The sequence below is a fragment of the Pagrus pagrus genome (genome assembly GCF_965226575.1).
Source record: "Pagrus pagrus genome assembly, chromosome: 19".
NCBI lineage: Eukaryota > Metazoa > Chordata > Actinopteri > Spariformes > Sparidae > Pagrus > Pagrus pagrus.
Window position 1 is genome coordinate 16,708,219 of NC_140203.1, and position 18,310 is coordinate 16,726,528.

An 18,310-nucleotide genomic window follows, 5' to 3' on the forward strand; every position below is an offset into this window, starting at 1 on the left:
GTGAGATTCTCTCCTACTCTATGATTATGTTCATATTTAAATTTGAATTCAAATAAGTTTTTTTGGCAAGATAAATTATTGCCATAGCTAAATGACATAAAAATAAATGATTATATTTTACACAACTTTGCAGAGCGTGTTTCTCTTAGTTGATGACAACAGTTAACTTATTTGGCAGGTGATACTACACACTGGCTTCTCTCCCCTTTCCGGGGGTGAGACAGATGGATGAGCCCAGAATATATATTATTTATTTTTTCACCTCAACACCTCTCTCGGATATTTATGCCTATGTTCAGACGGCCAGCCCAAATCAGTTGTTGGCATGTGTAGACTGTACCCAGACTGATTTCAGGAAGTCTGGACAGCAAAAAAAATAAAATAATACACAATGTGGTTTTGCTAATCGGATCCAAACCACATTGAGAGGGTTTGAAATGCGATTCAAATCATATTTCTACAGATGTGTCTCAATCCGAATGCTCTAGTGGCTCATATCAAAGTGTCTTTTGTGTTACTCGCGGGGCACCACACAACAACCACATTAGAATCAGAGTGACAGAGGTGCATCAGAGCACAATCAACAACAGTCAGTAGACAATCAAGCTGAAATAAAACCGCTCCGTGACTTGACAGTGCGATTGTTTGGAAGGCGAGATGACGAAACTCAGTTTCTTATTCTTCTGTGTTTACACGCTTACACAATCTTGTTGATTTCCTCTGGATATACCTGCAGTCTGAACATGATCATGAACCTGAAAATCAGGATTAAACTCTCTTTTATGACAAGGTGAACACAACCTGCCACTCTGCCTCCTGTAGCCAGGCTATGTCGGCTCAGTTTCTACATCGTCAGTGTTTTTAGGTCAGTCACGGTGGTCATGTCTCTGCCATCATGTGTTAATTTGCCCACATAGTTCACTTCTCTTCATTTTCATCATTCTCTGTCTCCACTCTGCCATTTCTTCTATCAGCTAATGGTGTGGTAAGGTCACATGCCAGAACGAGGTCCAATTAACTCTAGCCGTGTTTTCATTAAATCAATAACCTAGCTCTACAGAACTCATCAATTGCTGCTTCGTGCATGAGGAGGCCTCCGTATCTTCACTCTGCCGTGCTGTCATCAGAACGCTTTCACCAATGCACCGGGAGAACACATAATTACAGCAGAGCTCCTGAGTCATGGAAAGTAGTTGCTTAGAGGAGGACTCTGTGAATGCAGATGTGTGTGCATGGCCCCCCTGCAGCAATTATTGGCCACCCCATTGGCCACCCCCCCATCTCAAGTGCCTTTATACCAAAACGTTGTTATTACAGTTCATTCTTGATTGCAAGTGAGGTGAACAGTGTCTTTGTTTTCTCCTACGCAGCTGTCGATCCACAGGTGTGCAAACGTTTTACTCAGTAAGTGAAAATAAGATGAAAATAAGAAATGCATAGCCAGCCAGCTGCTTTTGACCAACCGTCAATGATTCCCCCTCACCCGCGCCCCCGCCTGTTGGTGGCCACCTCAAGATTTTCAGTAGGACGAGGTTGTTTAGCAGAGAGTAAAGGCTCTGTAAATACAGCGTGTGTTCAGTCTTCACCATGCCCTTTAATAGCTTAAATCATAATCTAAACTTAAAAAAATATTTGTAAAAATTACACCGCTTAAAATCTAGATGGTCTTTTGACCCATCATGAAGCTTTGAAGACCCCTAGGGATCAGGACCCCCAGGTTGGTAACCGGTGCTGTACATAATGAGGGAAAGGATAATGGCGATAATCAGTGCAGATCTAGAAAAAATCAATAGTGACTCCCCACAAATGTCACACATGTTGTTACTTCCATCTATAATGTCACTTTCATAGTTACATGGCCACTTTGTTTGATTTCCCCAGTATCCTCCTCACAAATGCAATTTTTTTTCCACCCCGTCCTTCACACATGCACATGTAGTAGGTCTCTCGTACCGTAAAGCTGCCAGACGCGGACCTTGTCTTCGTAGGGCAGGTCGTATTTCAGAGGGTCTCCGACAGGACCCTGGTAGTACGGTCTCATGATGGACTCGATGGCTGAGGTGTGGACCAGGCCGATGGCGTGACCGAACTCATGGACTGCGACCGCAAACAGATCCATCCCATGAGAGTCTGAAGACACAGAGAGAGGTTCATCATGGCGGTGAAACAATGCAGAAACGACAAGAAATGGAAAGTAAAACGAACACAATCCAAAGAATATAATTTATACAGTTCAAGCGACTGTATGAAACTTTGGCAACTTCCCAATTTGTGTCAAAATAGTTTTAATTTTGTTTTTGTTTAATTCTCAATCTGACATTTCTAACAATTCTACATCGGACAGCATGCATAGATTATTGATGCCCCTTTTATAATGAAGCAACAACTGGAAAAGAACTGCAAAAAGCTGAGTTTAAAATGGACACTGCTTAGCATTGTGTGAGAGTTAGCTGCGGCTTCGCACTTGGGTAACGTGTGAATGGGTTACGCTTAAACAGCTTTTTACCGTGACCAGTAGCATGGCTGACATGATCATTCAGACATGTTGAAGCTTTGTTCACAAACTGAGTGAACAGTGCATGAAAGAGTTTCACTAAATTGCTCTTGATGTGACCTTTTCCTCTATAAGTCTGCGTCCTGAATTGACCCAGTCAAATCTCTGTTCAGGTATTTTATCCTGTTTCAACTCATCTGCTTATGGTGCAAATTAAGAGGCATGACAGACAGCTCAGGAGGCTTTGAGTGCTTTTAGGTGTGTGGTGTAGTGAGATAACTATGGTAATACTGCCCGAGTCCCTGGGCTGGCAATCAAAACCTGAGTACAGAAAGACACCTAAAGAGGCTGCAGGCTATTAAAGCACTTTTCACTCGATGTTCAACTAAAAAAGAAAAGGCAAAGCCTCCAAAACTCTGTCTGACTCTGCGAAGCAAGACAAAACCTGGGGGCTTGGAGATTTAGATTTGCAAAAAATATGGAGAGCTACCGTGTCGGGCTAAGCTAGCTTAGAGTTCCTTGGTGGCCAGGCTCAAGTCTGCATTCAGTTTACCTAAGGTAGGCCTCGGTTTGGGACATACACTCGTGATTACAGTGCCCAACTGGGGTATCCAGAAGGCAGATGCCAACTCTAATCTACAGGAGCACATGGTGCAGAGAGGAAAGGTGGACAAAGGATGGATAGAGAGAGAGAACAGGGGCTCAGAACAAAAGTATGTACCGTGTCATCATGTTTACGGTCCATGTGAGGCTGACAGAATAGATGTAATGCCTGTGGACTAAGTAGGCGCGGGGAGAATTGGGTGGATGAAACAGATTCATTACAGGGAGAAGATGTTTGTTTACCTCTGTAGACTACTGAAGAATATTAAATATTGTTCTGTTGGGTTTACCAGTGAGTCATGAAGTATTTTTTTTTTTTTTTTAACCCAAATAACCCAAATGCTATCATTACAAGATGGAAATTAAGGATTTTATTTCACATGATGCTTTCTCAGCTTTATTTTGGATCTTGGAAGACCTTTAGAAGACGTCTGTCTACCTCACAACATCACTTAATGGCCTCTGGAGATTGCCTATAGACAATAACCGATTGATTCTGAGATTGCTCAATACTGTGTGATCACTAAGCAAGAGAAATGGTACCACACGATCTTCCCTTGGGATCACTTTAACTCAATCGCCAAGAGAGCTCATTGGGGGATGCAACAGCTGAGCACATACAGCTGGTGTGGCCCACATCCAGCATCCAGTCCACCATCATGCAAAATATTGCTCTCTGGTTCTGGCCACGCGGGATAAGACAAGACCAAACAAATAACTGAGTAACCCGAGATCACTGCCAACAACCCCCCCGTTCTCCGAAATATCCGCTACTCCGGGCCCAAGAACATCATTACCAACCTCCTCCACGCACGTTGTCTCTCCCTTCCAGACAGCATCTCTGGATAATTGAAGCAGAGACAGCCGGGCAGAAGAACAGCTTATTCCCCCTGACTCATCACTCAGTGCTGCTCATCAGTTCATCTGCTCCCCCCTCCGAAAATGGGTAAACAGAATGGACACCAGAACCAAAATGTAGCCTATAAGAACAGCTCCAGTCGCTATCTTCCTCCATTGTCGATCAATTACGTGATTATATAAAACACAATGTTCCAGTTTGGAATCCCTTTTGACCTGCGCTGGTCAAGGTGTCTTTCATTTTTTAACAGATAACGGTTTCTTGGGAGTTTTGCTCGCAAACAACTGAAATCTAGAGTTGGCTTTTGTGGTTGTGACTGTATTTCTCCACAGCACATTATTCTGTCAGGCGTGTTGTACACTGTCGCATGTTCTATCAAATAATTTCATTCTGCAATGAAACATGTTCTAACTGCATTGCTATTTATTAATACCCATAAGAAGATCTCTTGGCACTCAGAAGGGTTAGGGTTAGTGTATGGTTAGGGTGTGGTAAGGGTAATGCTGGGATTAGGGAGGTCCTCCCTCCACTTCCCTAGTCAGATGGCAAATAACAGCTTTATTAACCTCAGTATGAAGGCAAGTTGATGAAAAATTGACAAAATGCAAACTGAATAATGGGCCTTGAACAACCTTGTGTAAGATAATTAATCCATTTTCACTGCGGTTGCTGCACACCTCGTCAGCTCTGTGGGAATTATGTCGACGGTGAAATACCGACGTGACTATTCAACACACAGGGTCAAACATACGGTGTGTAAAGGCAACAGTTTCTCCGTGTTGTACGTGTCTTACAACACTTTGGCTGAAGAGTTGAGCTTGCTGTGGACTTGCTACTGTGGCAGGTGCATCTATTGTGTCAGAACACATACAGTATGATGAAACCATCGTGGTTTATACAGACCCTCAGGTGCTCCAGGTAAGCACCATTTGATGTGCAATGAACGCGGTGCATTCAAGTGCAGCTTTTATTATGATATGATGTAACCACTCTGGCCTCCAGTACCACGCCAGTGAAGCAGCTCATTTGTAAGCTTTTACATTCAACGTCAATTCAGTTTAATACAGCTGTTGTCAAAATGCATACTGACTTTACACTGGTTATTTGTTTTCATTATGTGTCATAGTTTTCTTTCTATTTCAGGTTCACAAATGCAAAAGGTTTTGACAATTTCAAGTAGTTATCCAGTCTTTCATCATCAGAATCAAACCATGGTACTGGAAACACAAGCAGTATTTACAGTAGCTTGTCTCAGTCTCCCAACATTAACCTTGAGCTCATTCAGCTTAAGCAGAACTTGTCTGTAGCTACAGGCAACACGAGTACAATCCCTTCCTCGTACAGTATATCCTGGCTGCTCAGTGGGCCCTAACAGAGCTGTGTGTTTATATGTTTATCCACTCTCTCCTCTCTCTCTCTCCATCGAAACTCGCTGACGGCGCAAGTCAGTCCGCTGGCACGGTTGTTCAAGTTTAACAAGAGTGACCACGAGCGAAATAATGGTTGCGTTGCCTCATCTGAACTGAGCAGGCAAAAACCACAGATATACACTCCCGCTGTATCCTCACAAAGTAAAAGTTGGTCTATTTAATCTCAGAAATATGTCACATGAGTATGATTATTGAAGTTTTTTTGATGGATAAAGCTAAAAATGTTTACAATTATATACGTATCCTTCACAGATGTTGGCAGAACTAAACTGATCAGTTCATCTACGTGACTCTAGAGGAAAGGTAAACTAAAAATAGTCCAGAACACTTGTGGGTTTCTTGTTGCAGCACCGTTTCACTCTGCCCTCCTCTCTTTCCTGCTCCAACTTCACGGTTTGTTTATTGTCTCTGGATTCGGATCCTATTGATATTTTCTGTGTCTGCACTGTTTTGCAGCAATGTTTTCCATCCTGTGATGTACTTGAATAATTTGTTATTTCCTGCTCCGTAACAGGCAGCATCAGTCTGGAAATGTACTGATGTGAAACCCAAGACAGGGAGGTGTGACGTGGCATCAAGACAAAACTTGAATTACACTTTCAGGAATGCCCTCGATAACTAACATCCAACAACATGATGGAGCCTTGAGAGTCTAAATTCTAGAGTTATTGTGTTCCTTGTTGATTGAGAGGCTGTCCTGCACAAATGTTCAGTAGTCTCCTACTAGCAAAAGAGAGCGACTGAGACAGAGACAGAGAAAGACGGTGAAAGAGTTTCTAACCTTTCTATGTTTCACACTGAAAACTTTGAAATGTTTACACACCTGAGAAGAAACCAGAAATCCTGCACATTGTTGGTCACTTTCACATTTTGCATATTTATTTTGCAATATTCAAGATTCAAAGTGAAAGCTGTCTAATGCACACTTCTCACACTTAGAGAACAGGTGCATAGGAGAATGAAGTCATGCATAAGAAGTATAGGTAACTTTCATAGCCAATGGTCATGGTCATAGCCAAGAATATGCTATGAAGGTCTATGATCTATTGGGACACTGAAGGCACTTCAGCTTAATGATGCATGATGCATCACATTTTTTTTTACTTCTTTACATGATTCATTTTCACTGTCACTGTGTGATAACTTGTTACTGTTAAAACAGCTTATTTTTAATGATCCATAATCAAAACTAACGGATGAATTTACTTTGATTATCTTTGCGCACGCTTAGCTGTCACATTTCACCACTCAGGTAGTTCAGTTGTCAGGAACATATAGTCTGGTCTTAAAAAAAGGGGGAAAAAAAGTCACTGGCGGTACATTGGGTTTTAAATTTCAGATTATTGACTTCTCTGCATCGAGACAATCTTTCAAGAGAGAACTGCGATGCATCTAAGAAATGATTTTTCCCCCAGCCCTATTATGACCACAGTTCACTGCATTTTCTCTACCCTCATTTCCTGACTTTTCTCAAAATCTTCACCTGTCAAATAATGGCACCCTGCCTGAAAATATATAAATCAAATGAAAAAAATTCAAAACATAGACTAACTATCTTTGGGACTCAAGATGACTGTGCAAAAAAGGAACTTAGAAAAACTGTACCAAATTGACACACACTGATCAGCTACAATATTAAATCCACTGACAGGTGAAATGAATAACATCATCTCGTTACCATGCAAATGTTCTGCTGGGGAACCTTTGGTCTTGGCGTTCATATGTCACCACTTGACAGGCGCCAACCACCTAAACGCTGGCCCCAAAATCCCCCGGATCCCACTCTGATGGAGCATCTGTCGAATGTGTCAGAACAAGTGGGATCCATGGAGGCCCCACCCCTCAACCCACAGGACCCGAAGAGTCCACTGCCAACATCCTAATGCCAGATCCCACAGGACCGCCCCAGAAGTCTTGTGTCTACGGGGGAACCTGCACAATATCAAGCAGGTGGTTTTATTGTAGTGGCTGATCGTTGTTTGTGCTTCTGTCAAATTATCTGATGAGACGTTTGTATGACTGAGTATAGCAGCAATAAACTCACCAAGGAACACGTCCTCTCAGAAGTATAAACACACACAACACACACACACAAAAAACATGAAAGTCATGAAAAATTCACCTGCTTAATGATGCTTTTGTTCTAGTCAGAGTAATCAGTTCTGCAGAAGCAGATTGCTGGCAGAGTGATAATTAATAGAAACAATCTGCCGCCTGTCAAAGCGACAACAGCACTTCCAGACCTCCACTTATTTGATCTCGTCGAGATTCTGCCTCTCACGACTCGTAATGGACGGCCGCGTCATCAATCACACAGCGGGGGGTGAACTGGGCAGCTAAATGCGGTGCTTAATATTCCGCTATTCAGCATCATCAGACACATTAGGAGCCGGCCTTAGTGGACCCAGATTTAGGATCCCGCTGAGAACAATGCACCGGGAGAGGTGGGGGGGAGCGAATTAGCAAAGGCAATTACTCAGCTGCGGATTTGTCTGATAAGGCTCATTTTTCTAAAGACGATTACATAGCGCCGCAATCTGCTGAAGCACCAACATTCACTTTTTACCTTCTGGGCTGACCTAACAAGTTTACAGCTTCTCAAGGGATTAGCGTGATTTTGAAAAAGTTGCTAATGACAAGAATGAATCTGATAGCTCTGCGGGAGCCCGGGCAGGACCCAACGTCCGCTGCGTTAAAGGCCGAACGATATGTAGAAATAGCGACTGTGACATCAGCTAAACAAAAGCCTCAGAGGCAAGGAGGGTGTTGTGAAACGGCAGCAAGGTGGGGCCGGCAGAGTGTGACTTGAGTAAGTGAAGAGCACTTTAATTCACTTCGCTCCTTCTGCCTCAGCGCGCCAGTCTGGCAGCCTCGGAGTGCCACCGAGGAGGCAAAGTCAACGGCTAAACAAAGCATTATGGAGAATTCAACCAGGTCTGTGGCTGTCTTTGGGGAGCCGATTGAAGACATTTGGGGATGTTTTTTCGTCTTCAGAAGATCTGAGAGTGAAAAAGAGCAGTCTGTGCTCGCTTCGCTGAATGAAAAGTTAGACGCACTGGAGGGGATTCATTCAGAAGTATCGATGAAAGGTTCGATGATTCACACAATCAACCCATGCTTTTAATTTCTACGGGCACGACGGGGGAGCCATCATCAGTCAGTCAGTCAGTCTCCCTGAATTATTTATGGATGGCGAAGTCAACATCTTTAAAATCAGCCGACAGCTCTGTTTATTAGGCTTATTTTTAGGTTTATTCTTCAGTAAAGATGTCTCTCTGTGGCTTGGCGGTCGTTAGGACATGTCAATAAATGTCTTGCAGACGGGGTCACATCTCTGACCCCTCTCTCCATCACTGCCCTGCTGCCATTAACCAACCCCACATACACGCAGCTGTTACTTCTGCTTGTCCTGCCACTGCTGCGGCCCGGTGGGAGGTCTAATTGGAGCAGATTGAGCGGCTGTCCGGTAACATATGGCTCACAGCCCTGAGAGCGCAAAACAAAGGAGGGAGATCCACGCAGGTTCTGACCCCATCACGGACTCAGCAGCTGAGATGAACACACGCACATGCACAAAAGCGTACACACACACACACACGCACACACACACACTCGGCTCCATCCTTCAGGTTGTGGTTTGATCTAAACACGAGTTCAAAACGCAGCTTAAGACACTGGATTTGTCTGAAAACCTTTCCTGTAGGCCAATTTTGGACTTGTATGTGATATCTGTGATAAACATTGAGCTTCTAAATTTACAAGCTTCCCGCTGGGAAGGGTATCACATTCGTACTAATGAGGAAAACAAAGTTATTCTATTAACATCTCAGTTGGCTGATCCCAATTTCACTTGTCAAAGCCACAATTCCTTTCAGCTAACAGCTTACCTGAGAGGTGTCGAACAGAGACGAGAAAGCGTTAGGGCATGTTTTTATATTTTGCCTCACCACTTCAACAAAGTGCTTAATCAATTTAATCCTTTTATCTGTGATATCAGACTGAACTTTTGGTCTCGCAAAATAATAGTTCTTTCCTGCAACAGAGTCGAAATTCAGGCTCTGCTTATTGATAAATAACTACCAGCGCACGAAATGACAAGGTTAAGTGGGGAAAAAGCATCTGAGCTCCTGATACTGTGAGAAGATCTGGGACAAATGCTAACAGCGCCACAGCAGCACTATGAAACACTAACAACCAATCACACGAGACCAAAAGCAGAATAATTGTGGTCTTCTTGGTGTTAAATCTACAGAGGCCCTGAGAGGTGAGTTAGAAAAGTTTTCTGGTCATCCATTTTCTGTCTGATCTATTATTCATAATAGATGATTTTCTCTCCTTCATTTCTTTCAGGAGAAAAATGTGTTTCTTAGCTTCTTCCACTTGGTTTCAAACATGGTAGACATGGTTACACTTGGTTTCACGCATGAAAAGAAAAATTCTGTTGATCACACTTAAAAATATAGATAGCTTCTGTATAAATCTAATAAATTAACCTAAAGTACTTAAAACTAACAAATACTCTATTACATCAAAAAAACACAATTGCAAAACTAGAACTTCTCTACATGTTTCTGTGGATAGTATTTGCAAAAAAATACAATATGTTTGGATGCTCGTTTCCCACAATTCACTCTGGTTAGCGGCCTGTGATTGAGAACTTTTCACTGCTGCAACATCAAATACAACACCGGTGCTTAGTGTGCGTGCACTGAAACCGAGCTCCGTTTCTTTCAGCGCACTGCACAAAACAATGTACACAAACATAACCCTGGAAATCACACAGTGTATAGGGCCGCTGTCATTTCATCAGTGTGGAAAAATAACTCACACCGTCTGAGCTGATGATTCATAAAACGCTGCTTGCCTACAGATTTCTCTCTGGTTTGCTTCCAGCTTAAGAAGAGGTCGTTTTTTTTGTCGTGAATATACCTTTCATCCAGGAATTACTCTATTTGGGATGCGTGAGGCGGGAGGTGAAAAAATGGGTGCAGTTAGGAAAAAGGTAGAAGCTGCCAAGACGTGCAATTTTGTTTCTCCTGGAAGGGAAAAGGGCTTCACTTGGAATCAGAGGAGGAGTAATGGCATCCGCACATATCATAAACCTTTGGCACCCCTTCATCTCTTGGCTTCGAGGACTTTATAGCAGATGGCGGTATATACAGCCTGGCAGTAACAATTACTCTTGTGCTGCTTAGAGGCTATTTGTCATTCTATAGAAACAAAGGCAAAATACACACATCAATTACCCACAAACTGCAGATATAATTAGGAGCTGCGATTTTTTTATGAAACTTTTATTTTTCCCTGTTTTGGATAATGCACTTGCACTTATTGCTGTTTCAATAATATTTTTAATTACTTGCTCAGCCCTCTCAAAAAAGAAAACTACTCCCTTAAAAGTTCAGGTTGTCTTACTGGAAACATAATTTGTACGGATGTAGGCTACACAGACACACACACACACACACACACACACACACCTTTGAAAAGTTTTTCGTAACTTTCTTAAAGGACGCCCACGAGAAAATTTGGGAGATCTGAACTTCTCCCCACAATTATTTCTGCCACTTTGTGTGTTTACAACTGCGTGCAACACAACAAATGTCTGAAAGGAACCCCGTGTGATTGACAAACCAATTAAGCATTTTTGTGGCTCTTTTTAGTTTGGTGTTAAATTAACGTACTCAGGGTTTACACCCTCGGGGCACTCGTTGAGCAAACCTTTGTTTTATCGCCCCCTGATTTAATTTATAATGCTGCATGAAATATGTTTCTGTATCCAGGGATTGATGGATCGACTGATCGTAGTGTAGTGTCTGCTGACGTGAGGATCTAACTTGCAGAATCAATCTTTATATAAGGGTCAAAAAGGTTGAGACTTGTTAGACCTAGCAAAGTACGAGAGCTGATAGGCAACTTTGTGGTAAGTGGACCTTAAAGGGGCATATTTCATAGATGATGTCCACGCAGAGACCTATGGATACTAAAAGACGACACCCACCCCAGCCACAGTCTGTTCAACCTGCTGCCCTCTGGCAAAAGATACAGAAGTACCACCAGACTACGGAGCAGCTTCATTGTTATGCCCTTACGCTCTTAAGATCACTAATTACAGTAACTTCTCAATACAGCTAAGTGGTTAAATTAACCTTATTTCTATTTATCTTTATTAAAAAGAGGAACTTATGTTATGTAATAAGCAATAATTATCAATAGCGACTGAAATAAAGCATTTCATCTTGATACATCTTCTGGCCCTGTGCCACACATATATTTCCGAGGTCAAATATAAACTTTCACGCTTAACTTCACTTGTCTTTTTGACTCATTTGCCTAAAACGTCCCTCACAAGTTCCCAAACTATTCGTCACGTCATCTCTACCTCTCTTCTGTCACCGTTCCCTCTCTCCTCTTCTGTCCATCCATCTTTCAAAAAGAGGCGATGAATGGATGTGCTGAGCAGAGGAGAGGGGAGAGGAAGGTCATTTTGAGTTCAGTCATCCAAATGAAAGGAAGACTAAAGAAAGCAAGTCAGAGCAAAGGCGAGTTAATGATTTATGCTGTCATTCGTGTGACCGCGCTGAGACAGCCGCCGCCTGACGATGCATTCGTTGCGGCTAGATCGCTCCATCCGCTCATTTCATCCGGATGAGTGGACTTATAATGCTCCCCTACCCTTTTCCTGCAAGCCACCAAGTCTCCCTCCCCCCCTTATTAAAAAAAAAACAGCAAAGGACAGCAGGGAGAAATGAGGGTGACGCTGAGTGACAAGACCACAGACTTTCTTATCAGAACGTGACGATCTGGTTACATTTTGTCCTGTTGAGCCACCAATAATTTCATTTGCACCAGAGTGAACACACGCAGCCACGGCTCTGGTATTCACAATTATTCATGTGATAACAAGGACACAGGCGGCTCAGCACACATGCAAAGAGGAGGCGCCTGATTGATGGCGTCTGCACAGAGGAGAGATATTATGAGTGAGTGAATGTATGAAAGAGTGACTGAAATAAATCAGAGATTACCTTCCAAAGCCAAAACACGGCGTTGTGTTTTCCAGAGCTGTCTAAATATAATGGATATTTCTAATATAAGCTTGTCTATTTTTGATTGGCAGCGCTGATTGAATTCCATTTTGTGCCGCTATCATCCTGTCCTCATTTCAAACTCACAGATCTCCCCCAGCGGGTAATCAAGCTCTTTGAAAACTGTTTGATGAAAGAAATTTGGCCAGATCATTCAGGATAACATTGCATAAACCAATCTATTAGCCCACACAGCTCAAAGCAGGAACGCCCTGAATGAATAGGATTCACTGGAAACACAGCCTTTGCGTCGATTTCTATAATAACAGATTTTTTGGACAAGGATATGACATTCTCTCAACTGAGACTTCTGCCTTCGCCTCAGTAGAATAGGAATTGAATTTTATTTGTAAACTTGTATTTTAAATCTCGACAGTTGGGCTGCAAACGGCGAACACTCATGAATCCATCAGTAATTGTTTTATCAGTCAATCATTTTAATTGTTTTGTCACTGAAATCCAAAATTAATATGAAAATGCCAGGCTTTGGGAGCCCATGGCGAAGTTTTTGAATAACAAGAGGTATGAAGCAATTAAAGGCTGAACTACAGTATCGCCTTGGCAGTGATTCCCAACCAGGGTGTTTCTGCAGCTGATAGGAGGTAGGTGGAAAGCTAACTCAATTTAAAATATGCATGAAGGAGGAAAAGAAACAGCAAAGTGGGATCACAAATTGCTGATGCTGATCATTAGAAACCGCGCAACAACCAGCAGCCTGAGCTGTTCGTCACCCTGTCAGTTTTAACACATTAAGGTGTTATAACTTAATAAGTGTATGAAAACTAGTTGTGAGCAAATGGTTGAAATACAGGCTAACTAAAGGCAATAGATAAATGGTTGAGATACAGTAGTTAACTAAAAGTGATACATTTTTAAAACAATGGATAAATGTTTGAAATTGTTAGCTGAAAGTGACCAAATGGATAAATGGTTAAAACAGTTAACTTAAAGTAATAACTATGTTTCCAACGGTTAGCTAAAGTAATGGAAAAATTGTTAAAATGTTACCTAAATGTAAATAATAAATTTTGGAAACGGTTAGCTTAATACAACCTAATGGATAAGTGGTTGAAATAGTTAGCTTAAAGTAGCCCTAGCTAATATGTATGTGAAACAGTTGGCTAAAAGTCGGCTAGCCTAATAGATAAATAGATAAAACTGTTAGCTAAAAGTAATAAATGAATGTTTAAAATGGTAAAGAAAAATAATGCATAAATGGTTGAAATAGTTCACTTAAAGTAAATAATACATGTTTGAAAACGCTAAAAGTTATGGATAAATGGTTAAAGTAGTTAGCTTAAGGTAACTGATCAACGGTTGAATAGCTGTAGCTTAATGGATAAAAGGTTGAAATAATTAGCTGAAATGAATAAAATGGTGGAAGTAGTTTCTATTTTGCAGCCAGTCCTCATCATCAAACTGGCAGGCAAAATTCTCTTTTAGAGAATATAATCATAGCTGGATAGAGTCTATTTCACCCTGCACCTAATGGATGTCATACATTTTTACAAACACATTGACTCAATGGTTTAATATAGCAGATTGCAACGTTCGTCACCTGGTGATCTGAAGGTCCAGGCCTCGTCATCATCAAAGTGCGTATCCCCAGCTGTGAACCTCTCACCGGGGAAAAACGCGTGCGCCACAGTACCCCCTGGCCCATCAAAGGGATATCCGTCATTGTGGTCGGCCTTAGTGAAGTCGATTTGAATGTCTGCATCACTTCCAGCCACCTCATGGAAGTTAAGTGGTGCGATGTCACTCCAGACCTTCAAGGCGTAGTACATCAGGGCACGAACAGTGTCCCTGCCCAGTAAGGCCGAATCCTTAGGGAACGTCCTCACTCTGAGAGAAGAGAGGGAGAGAGGGAATACATTAAATACAAGACGGAGAGAGACGACGGGGCGAGGAGGGGAACAGAAATACATGGGGGAGTTGAGAGGACAAGAAAGGAGATGAGAGAAGAGGTGGCTGATGAAGGGAGTGGATGGGAGTCTTGACAGATGAACCGAGTAAAAGCGGAGAGAAGAAATGGGCAAAAAAGAGGAGAAAAATGATGATGGGCAAGAAACATGAGGGGAAGAAAGGGAAAATTAAAGGAGGAAAGGTTAAGAGAGGTAAAATCCGTGGGAGGAGAAAAGAGAAGGAGTATGTCAAGTGTAAAGGTGACAGAAATGAACATGAAGACAGAGAAGAGGCGAGGAGGGTGTAAGTGTCGGGGAGAGGAGACAGGAGTGCAAGAGGAAAGGTTGGCTCATAGTCGATACAGGTAGAGCAAGTGCAGGATGGAGAGATACCTCTGAATATCACAAAAGCACAAACCCATAATTGTCAGCTACACAGTGTTTGCCCCTGGGACGGACCTTCACCAAAACAAACACTCGGGTTTGAATGTTTTATGTGATTCTATTGGTTTTTGTATTTCATGGTTAGGTGCTCCTGCTGCTCACATACACTGATAATAAGAGAGAATACAATGTGCATTCAAACAGATTACAGCTTCAGCTCTCAGGAACAACTCATCAGATTTTTCACTGCCTTCCCCTTTTACTTTTCAGCCCATATTTATTATTCTTCCTTCCTCTCATCACCTTAACATCTCTCAAGTAATTTCTTTCCGTCAGCGACAGTAGAACCAGGACAAAAATAAACAGAAAACCACTCAGACGTCATGCTAAGTCTGAATAACCCCTCTCCCTCTAAATCTGCTCCGTCATCGTCTCTCTCGTTCCCTTTTCTTTTCTATCCATCCATCAGTCTTTGCCTCTTTCTACTCCTCTGCTTCAACATGATGCAATCGGCTTCTTTCTCCCCACAAAAGCACTTTGTCTAAATACATGAGGCAATTTGGCCATATCAGGCTGCTCTGAGCAATTTAATGTTCATCAGCAGGATGGGCTCTTAGCCTGGAGAGAGTACAGCCTTGTCTTACTGCCGTGACCAGCTTACAGCCTGCTACATCGGCTAAAAATGATCAAAAAAGTGAACTTTTTAAATCTGAAAATCAAAAACTTTTGAAATATTTGCTTCACTGATTGATCAGATAGATAAAAAAAACATTCAAGGTAAATTGCCCAGTTTCAAACAACTTCCTTCCACTAAAATCAATGTTTATAGAGCATTTCATGCTCGGCTGCACTTCATGTTTTGGATAGCTGGATTTTATTGACAATTTTGACCTCTTTATCAAGCGCCGTGACTTGCATCAAACGAGACAAGACCACAGCTCAATGGAAAAAGAAGCACAAACATGGATTTTGATTCATATAAAGCTATTTTCATAGACCAGAGCTGCCCAAAGTAGGGCCCGTGGGCCAATGTTGGTTCACCATAAGGTTCAATCTGGCCCACCATGTTTCAAAAATAAATAAAATAAAAAATAAAATAAATGAAATTGCTGTTCATGCCGTTTTATTTATTGTCGGTAAACAGCAGCAGAGTGACGCTTTGCACAGGAAGTCAGTCAGTCAGGGGAACTTGTGATGTTAGTACCAATTTGCATCTAAACAACAGGTGTTAGCTTTGTGGCCCCTTGGTGCACCATTAGGTTTCAGTTTTGGCCCCCCAGGGGAAAAAGTTTGGGCACCCCTGTCATAGACAGACTGAGGCCTGGTTGAATACTACAATACAAGTTACCACTGAAGTCCAAGTATAAAAAAGAGTTTTTGGAATGAGAACATTCTGGAAGTACAATATGCAATACTTGTGCCAAAATAAAGAACGACCATCTGTCAAACCACCTACGTTTCTCATTTATGCTGCAATCTCCCTGGAAGAGGCAACGAAAGTGAGAAAAAGAAATGCAAATCTGGGTGAACTGGTGAGTGGAGAGATGTTCAATATAGCAGCAAGGACCGTAAACTCTTTAGGGAAAGTTGAAGGCGAGCGCACCTCAGCTGAGCTGTGACTTTTCTGAATCGGTGGATAAACCGGCTTATGAATTAATTCTGTCTCACTCAAGGGATGCCGCAGTTTCTTTTATCTTTATTTTTTGTTTTAATCCATTTTTAAAGAAAATATTTTCCATTTCTCCAGCACACATTTGTTGACTTGATTCTGGCTCGAGAAAATCTTTTAAAATAATCTACTGTATACTAGAATCAAGTGGTTCCTACGAAGAATGAGCTCAGAGTACTTCTATACCACACATGATTTAATCTCTAAACTGTGAGCAGAACAGTCCAACTTGGTCTGAATCTAGTGCTTCTCAAACTGGGGAGCAGAGAGCCAACGCAGGGGGCCGTACTGACCGGGACATAAAAAAGAAAGAGCTCAGCTGAAGTTGGATGAATCTGGTTCATTAAGGAACATATCACCAAAGAAGAGCTCTGATGCTAGCAAGGCTATTAAGATTCAGTGAGTGCTTCTCCCACTGAGGGCATGAAGAAAAATGTTTGAGAACCTCTGGTGTAACGAGTCTAAAGGTTTTAACCCTAACAATTTCATTAAAGAGTAAAGAAGAGTAAAGAGAATGTGAAAAAGCAGCCAGGTGACCTCCAACAAAGGTTACAGGCCACGTTCACTGTGCCTTGCTGTGGGGAAAACAGTTTGTTCTGCTGCACTGCAAACAGGTGCACTAGTTTTCTGTCCGGAACTGGACTGAGCTTTATAGTATGAACAACATCGAACCCACAATTAATTGCAGCGTATTCCACTTTATCTAACACGTTATAAGCTATTTCATTCAGTGGCGTGTTAGTAAAATGGTCTCCCTGCTGTTATTTTGCATTCATAAGAGCTACAATGTTCTAGTTTCCCAGAAGAAAACCGGTGCTACAGATCTATCTAACCTCGTCGTCAGCTTGAGTAATGTCCCTGACTGTTCTCGCCGCTCCGTGTCTGCGCGCGACTGGAAATGACAGCAAAATGCAGCATAAACTCTCACTTTGAGCTGAAATGAAAGAAGTACACATAAATAAGGTGAACAACATAAAGAACTTATTTTCTCTCTTTCATTTTCTGGTGGTCTAGTTGTAGGGGCGGGCGGCATATATGTAAATGTGACCGGCACAGAATCGATCTGGGCTCCATATTTTGCCATCCTGAGACAGCTAGACTCAAACTACTGACGTTAGCATCACAAAATGGTCAAGTTAGCGTACGTTATGGCATTTTTAGCATCACTGATCGTACGTCATACAGAGGGCAAAATTGTTTTAACAAAATACCACAACTGCTGAACATCTGGCAACACTGCTCGATTTATATTTTAGGGTTAATGCTCTTGATGTCCTGATTTTGCTAATGACGTTAGTGGCTTTTATGTCTGACACGTGAGGATTCACTGTTGAAAAACCTGTTTTATGCCGTCTTAGCCTGCCTTGTCAAACTTTAATACACAAAACATGACAAAGTAGCTGCTCAAGGGTGTTTACTGTCAAATTAAACCTTTCTTTCTGTCAACACCAGTAATGAAGAGACCCATCAAATCAAAGACCGAAATGTTATTATTAGAACTCTGAACTCAAAATGACAGTATAATAGTTGTAATGCCTTCACAGTGTACAAACCTCGCTCCACGACAATAATACCACAAAAGCCTCATTATGTTTGATGAGTTTAGACAAGCTGCACCAGCGATGGGACTGTCAAGACTCAGAGACTGTGACTGTGCCAATCGCGGTTAACATTGAGGTCACAGAAAGGTTTTCAGGGACTCGAGTTCTGTCACTTCAAACAATCTTGCTCATAAAAAGCCCTCTGTCATCCCATTTTCTTCCTTTTGTTGAATCGGGCATCTTGAAAGCCGAGATTCCGTCAAACAAATCATTCGTTTTGACGGATGTTTCAATTCACACTTGAATTCTTTATGATTAAGGACAGCTGGTGACTCATC

General features: G+C 42.0%; 1 protein-coding gene across 1 annotated transcript in view; it reads right to left on the reverse strand.

The window, feature by feature from the left end:
• Window positions 1-18,310, reverse strand: part of LOC311275182 (matrix metalloproteinase-17-like) — a 78,255-nt gene that overhangs the window by 16,300 nt on the left and 43,645 nt on the right. Inside the window, exons 4-5 of the mRNA XM_084383491.1 lie at window positions 14,033-14,319; window positions 1,954-2,130 (exon numbers count right to left, since the gene is read on the reverse strand). Coding sequence (XP_084239617.1) covers window positions 1,954-2,130; window positions 14,033-14,319 — 464 coding nt within the window. The remainder of the gene's footprint in view (window positions 1-1,953; window positions 2,131-14,032; window positions 14,320-18,310) is intronic.